This window comes from Mus caroli, unplaced genomic scaffold (genome assembly GCF_900094665.2).
Source record: "Mus caroli unplaced genomic scaffold, CAROLI_EIJ_v1.1 scaffold_11151_1, whole genome shotgun sequence".
NCBI classification, from domain to species: Eukaryota; Metazoa; Chordata; class Mammalia; order Rodentia; family Muridae; genus Mus; species Mus caroli.
The window spans coordinates 1350-6502 of NW_018390748.1; the positions used below are offsets into that span (position 1 = coordinate 1350).

General features: G+C 36.9%; 1 protein-coding gene across 1 annotated transcript in view; it reads left to right on the top strand.

Annotated features, from left to right (window-relative positions):
- The window catches only part of LOC110288808 (zinc finger protein OZF-like), a gene marked incomplete at its 5' end in the record, with an annotated part of 4356 nt that extends 1281 nt beyond the window's left edge, over positions 1 to 3075 (top strand). The window contains one exon of the mRNA XM_021155057.1: positions 111 to 3075. Coding sequence (XP_021010716.1) covers positions 111 to 1665 — 1555 coding nt within the window. The remainder of the gene's footprint in view (positions 1 to 110) is intronic.
- Between the last annotated feature and the right edge of the window lie 2078 nt (positions 3076 to 5153).

Consider the following 5153-nt stretch of genomic DNA (forward strand, 5'->3'; position numbering starts at 1 on the left):
GGACAGCTATAGTGCACTTACATATAATAAGCAAACAAACAAACAGAAAAACAAGAAGAATGTATTCATCTGTGTGGTAAAGCTCTCACATGTGCCAATTCTCTTCTCAGGTGTGAAAGGAGTCAGAGTGCAGAGAAACCCTCTGAATATACTCAACGTGGTAAAGCCTTTGCTTTACATGCTCACAGTCATGCCCAAAGGCATGAAAGGATTCATACAGAAAAGATCCCCTATGAAGTTATTCACTGCATCGAAGACTTTTTACCTTACACAAGTCTCGAAGTACATAAAAGAACACAAACTGGCCAGAAACTGTATGAATGTAAACAATGTGGTAAAGGATTTGCATGTCCCAGTCTTCTTAAAAGGCATGAAAGAATTCATACTGTCGAGAAACCCTACAAATGTAATCAGTGTGATAAAGCCTTTTCCCTTAAATATAGTCTCCAAAGACATATAAGGATACATACTGGAGAAAAACCCTTCAAATGTAATCAATGTGAAAAAGCCTTTTCACATCATTGTAATCTTCAAATTCATAGAAGAACACATACCAGAGAGAAACCCTTCAAATGTAATGAATGTGATAAAGCCTTTTCCCAATTTGGTCATCTCCAAACTCATAGAAGAACACATACCGGAGAGAAACCCTTCAAATGTAATGAATGTGATAAAGCCTTTTCAGAGAAAGGTAGTCTCCAATCACATATAAGGATACATACTGGAGAAAACCCCTACAAATGTAATCAATGTGATAAAGCCTTTTCCCATAAACAGAGTCTCCTAATACATATAAGGATACATACTGGAGAAAAACCCTACAAATGTAATCAATGTGATAAAGCCTTTTACGATAAACATATTCTCAAAAACCATATAAGGATACATACTGGAGAAAAACCCTACAAATGTAATCTTTGTGATAAAGTCTTTTCACGACACTTTCACCTCCAAAATCATATAAGAACACATACTGGAGAGAAGCCTTACAGATGTAATGAATGTGATAAAGCCTTTTCACATCACAGGACTCTTCAAACTCATAGAAGAACACATACTGGAGAGAAACCCTTCAAATGTAATCAGTGTGATAAAGCCTTTTCCCATAAACAGAGTCTCCTAGTACATATAAGGATACATACTGGAGAAAAACCCTACAAATGTAATCAATGTGATAAAGCCTTTTCCCATAAACATAATCTCCAAATACATATAAGGATACATACTGGAGAAAAACCCTACAAATGTAATCAATGTGATAAAGCCTTTTCCTATAAGCAGAATCTCCAAATACATATAAGGATACATACTGGAGAGAAACCCTACAAATGTAATGAATGTGATAAAGCTTTTTTACACCAAGGTAATCTTCAAACTCATAGAAGAACACATACCAGAGACAAACCCTTCAAATGTAATCTTTGTGATAAAGTCTTTTCACGACACTTTCACCTCCAAAATCATATAAGAACACATACTAGAGAGAAGCCTTACAAATGTAATGAATGTGATAAAGGCTTTTCACAACACAGTTCTCTTCAAACTCATAGAAGAACACATACCGGAGAGAAACCCTTCAAATGTAATCAGTGTGATAAAGCCTTTTCCTGTAAACATCATCTCCAAACACATATAAGGATACATACTGGAGAAAAACCCTACTAATATAATCAATGTGATAAAGCCTTTTCACAACACATTACTCTTCAAACTCATAGAAGAACACATACCTGAGAGAAACCCTACTAATATAATCAATGTGATAAAGCCTTTTCCCAATAAGGTCATCTCCAAATTCATAGAACAAATACCTGAGAGAAACCCTTCAAATGTAATGAATGTGAAAAAGCCTTTTCCCANCATTATAATCTACAAATTCATAAGAGAAGACATACTAGAGAGAAACCTTACAAGTGTATTCAGTGTGTGTAAGTCTTTTCAAAGCATGGTNATCTTCAAAAGAATAAAAGAATCCACACTGGAGAAAAAAAGCTATGAAGGAAATGGATGTGAGCAACCTTTTTTACAACGCCATCATTTCTGAATGTGTAAGTAAACATAATGAAGAGAAAGACTGAATGTGATCATAGTCTTAATCGTCGTGAACACATTTGTAGAGGCCAGAATCCTTCTGAGTATAAGCAATGTGGAAAAATCTATGCCAGGCAGTTAGCTCCTAATGCAGCAAGGAGCACATACTGCAGAGAGAGAGAGAGAGAGAGAGAGAGAGAGAGAGAGACTATAAATATACACAATGTGGTAAACCTTTGCATATCACAGTTATCTTTGAATACATAAAAGAGCACATGACATATCTCAGAATACATAAAAGAAGACACTGGAGAGTGAAACTGTGTGTGAATAATGTGGTAAGGCCTTTGCAGTTGACATTGATCTCATAATGTATAAATTAACATAGACTTGTAAGAAACCTCATAAAAACAAGGAATGTGGTAAGCTTGTGTGTGGACCAGTTGTTTTTTCTTGAGAAAAATCCATGCTGCAGGGTAACCCTGTAAGTGGATCCACTGTGGAAACATTTTGTTCGTCACAGTATCTGTATGCAAGAATAAAACCTTTAGCATGTACTGGGTCTGTGAAAGTTTGCATGTCACAATAATCTTTTAGGACTTTAAAGAACTCAAAAATAAGGCAATCTGTGACTCTTATGGACACGGTTCCATCTTGGGCCAACCCAGTTATATTAATTTACACAACATTATTCATTCTTGAGAAAACCTTTAGCAACTGTCAATTCTCTTCTCAAGTATGATGATGTCTCTATTTTATTCAAACATGGAAACTCATAGGGAAACAAGCCCTATGAGGTCCATTGATAAGGTAACTGGTTTAGAATTCACAGTTCACTTTAAGTCCATGAAATAACTCATTCAGGTGTGAAACACTGATGGTGAGTATTAGTGCCTTCTTTTTTTATTTTTGTGATAAAATGTCTAAGGTATTGTAGAAAACTGCAGTCCCAAACCAGGGTTTCCACCCCAGCTTTGGCCATTTCTTTTCCAGATAAAACACACACAACTAATATATTTGTAATAAAGCTTAATCAACACCCAATATTGACTGGTATCTATCCTCTATGCTATCACATCTATTTCCAGGCAGTAATTTTGTCACATAATTTTGCCTTATTTCATCGGAGTTATGCTTAACTCCACTTAGTCACCCCACATGGCCATTATTTTATTATTGACCTAACCTAAGGCTGCTTTTTCTCTGTCTGCTTTCTTCTCCTTGTGGTTCTCCNCTGACCCCAAGTCCAGTATCCCTAATCCCTGTCTATGTCTCTTCTGCCCAGCTACTGTCCAGCTATTGATTGTTGTCATCTTTAATAACCAATCAGAAGAAACTTGAGAGCAAGGTCACACACCTTCGCTTTGGTCTGTGGGCAGATCTTGTCTTCTATGGAGCAATCAGTTTTTAGTTTCCTGCTTTTAACATTACAGTACATAGCAAGAGATGAAACCCCAACATGAAGGCAATTTTTAGAAGCATTTAAATTTCATTAAAGTTCCAAAGGGACATAGGATCACCATGATATTGTCAGGGCAACAAGTGTNATTTGTGGCAGCTAAAGGAGGAGCTCAGAGCTCACGTCCTCAGCCTATAGCCTTAAAGAGAGTGTTAGAGCCAGGTGTGGTGTCACTCACCTTTAATCCCAGCACTTGGGAGGCAGAGGCAGGCAAATTTATGAGTTCGATGCCAGCCTGGTCTACAGAGTGAGTTCCAGCACAGCCATGGCTACACAGAGAAACCCTGTCTCCAAAGAACCACAAAAAAAAAAAAAAAAAAAAAANCNAGAGAGAGNGNGTGTGTGTGTTAGGACTAGACATGATTTGAGGACGTAAACTGTGAAATTCAACCTCAGTGACATATTTTCTCCAGCAGGCAGACATTTCCTACATGTCCCCAAATGACACTACTAACTGAGAAGTATTGATTTCTCTGCCATCAATCCTCTATGCTTGCTTTTTGTTATATAAGCCAACTCATGATGAAGAAAAACTCTGGATANGCCTTAGATGCCACAAACCCTGGGTTATAGTAGTCAATGTTTCTACAAGAATAACATCATGAGTAAAATTTTCTTTGCTGACCAACTTCCTTTAATTTTATTTATGGAGTTTGTCTGCATCTTCGGGTGAGTATGTGCATGTCTATGAAGATTTCCAAGATTATTAAATTGTTGTATGTTCTCTTGGCAAAAGATACATGAAGATGTCCGAACCTGACTTTATCGCTGGGAATGAAATTTTCTTAATTACTTGGCCATGTCTCTAGCCATCTATATAATTAAAGTGTTTTATATCATCATGATGTCAGGAAATAGAAAAAAATCTTATACAAGAGAAAAACCCTATCCATGTTGATGACCTCGTTAAAACCTGTAAGATCACAGATGTTTTCCATATGGAAAACATCGTGTTTCTTCTCTTCCTCATCAGAGCCTTGAAGGGAGTAAATTATTTCCCATGGTCCCTCGAGTGTTGTAGTAGAGATCACCAACTGTGGTAATGGTTTTATTTTCAAACATTTGGAATAGATATTAAAGTTTGTTCTATGTCTTTCAAATCCATTTACAGATGTTTGTTATGCGATCCTTGACTTCCTTCTGTGATTTCTGTTCGGCTTTAATCCCACTTTTCTTGTTGATAGGTACTCTTCTACTGCAGTGAAATGAGTTGGATACTCATCTTCTAAGTGGTCCGTTGTTTATTTAAATATGAGGGCAGTGAGATCGTACATTTCCAGTAAGGTTGCTGGTGAAAACATGGTGGGCGCTACTTTTTGTGTCATTTTCTCACAAATTTCTCTGAGAGTTGGTTGTTATGCATCCTAGCTTTTGTGTCAGTCATTAGTAAGGATTATCCTTTTTCTTTGTTTTGTTTTGTTTTTTTGTTTATTTTTTGTTTTTGTTTTGTTTATTTTTGTTTTGTTTTTTTGTTTTTGTTTTTGAGACAGGATTTCTCTGTATAGCCCTGGCTGTCCTGGAACTCACTTTCTCGACCAGGCTGGCTTCGAACACAGAAATCCGCCTGCCTCTGCCTCCAAAGTGCTGAGATTAAATTTGTGCTCCACCACGCCTGCCTTGTCCTTTTACTCTTGATAGACATGTGTCAGCCTTCTGAATGTAA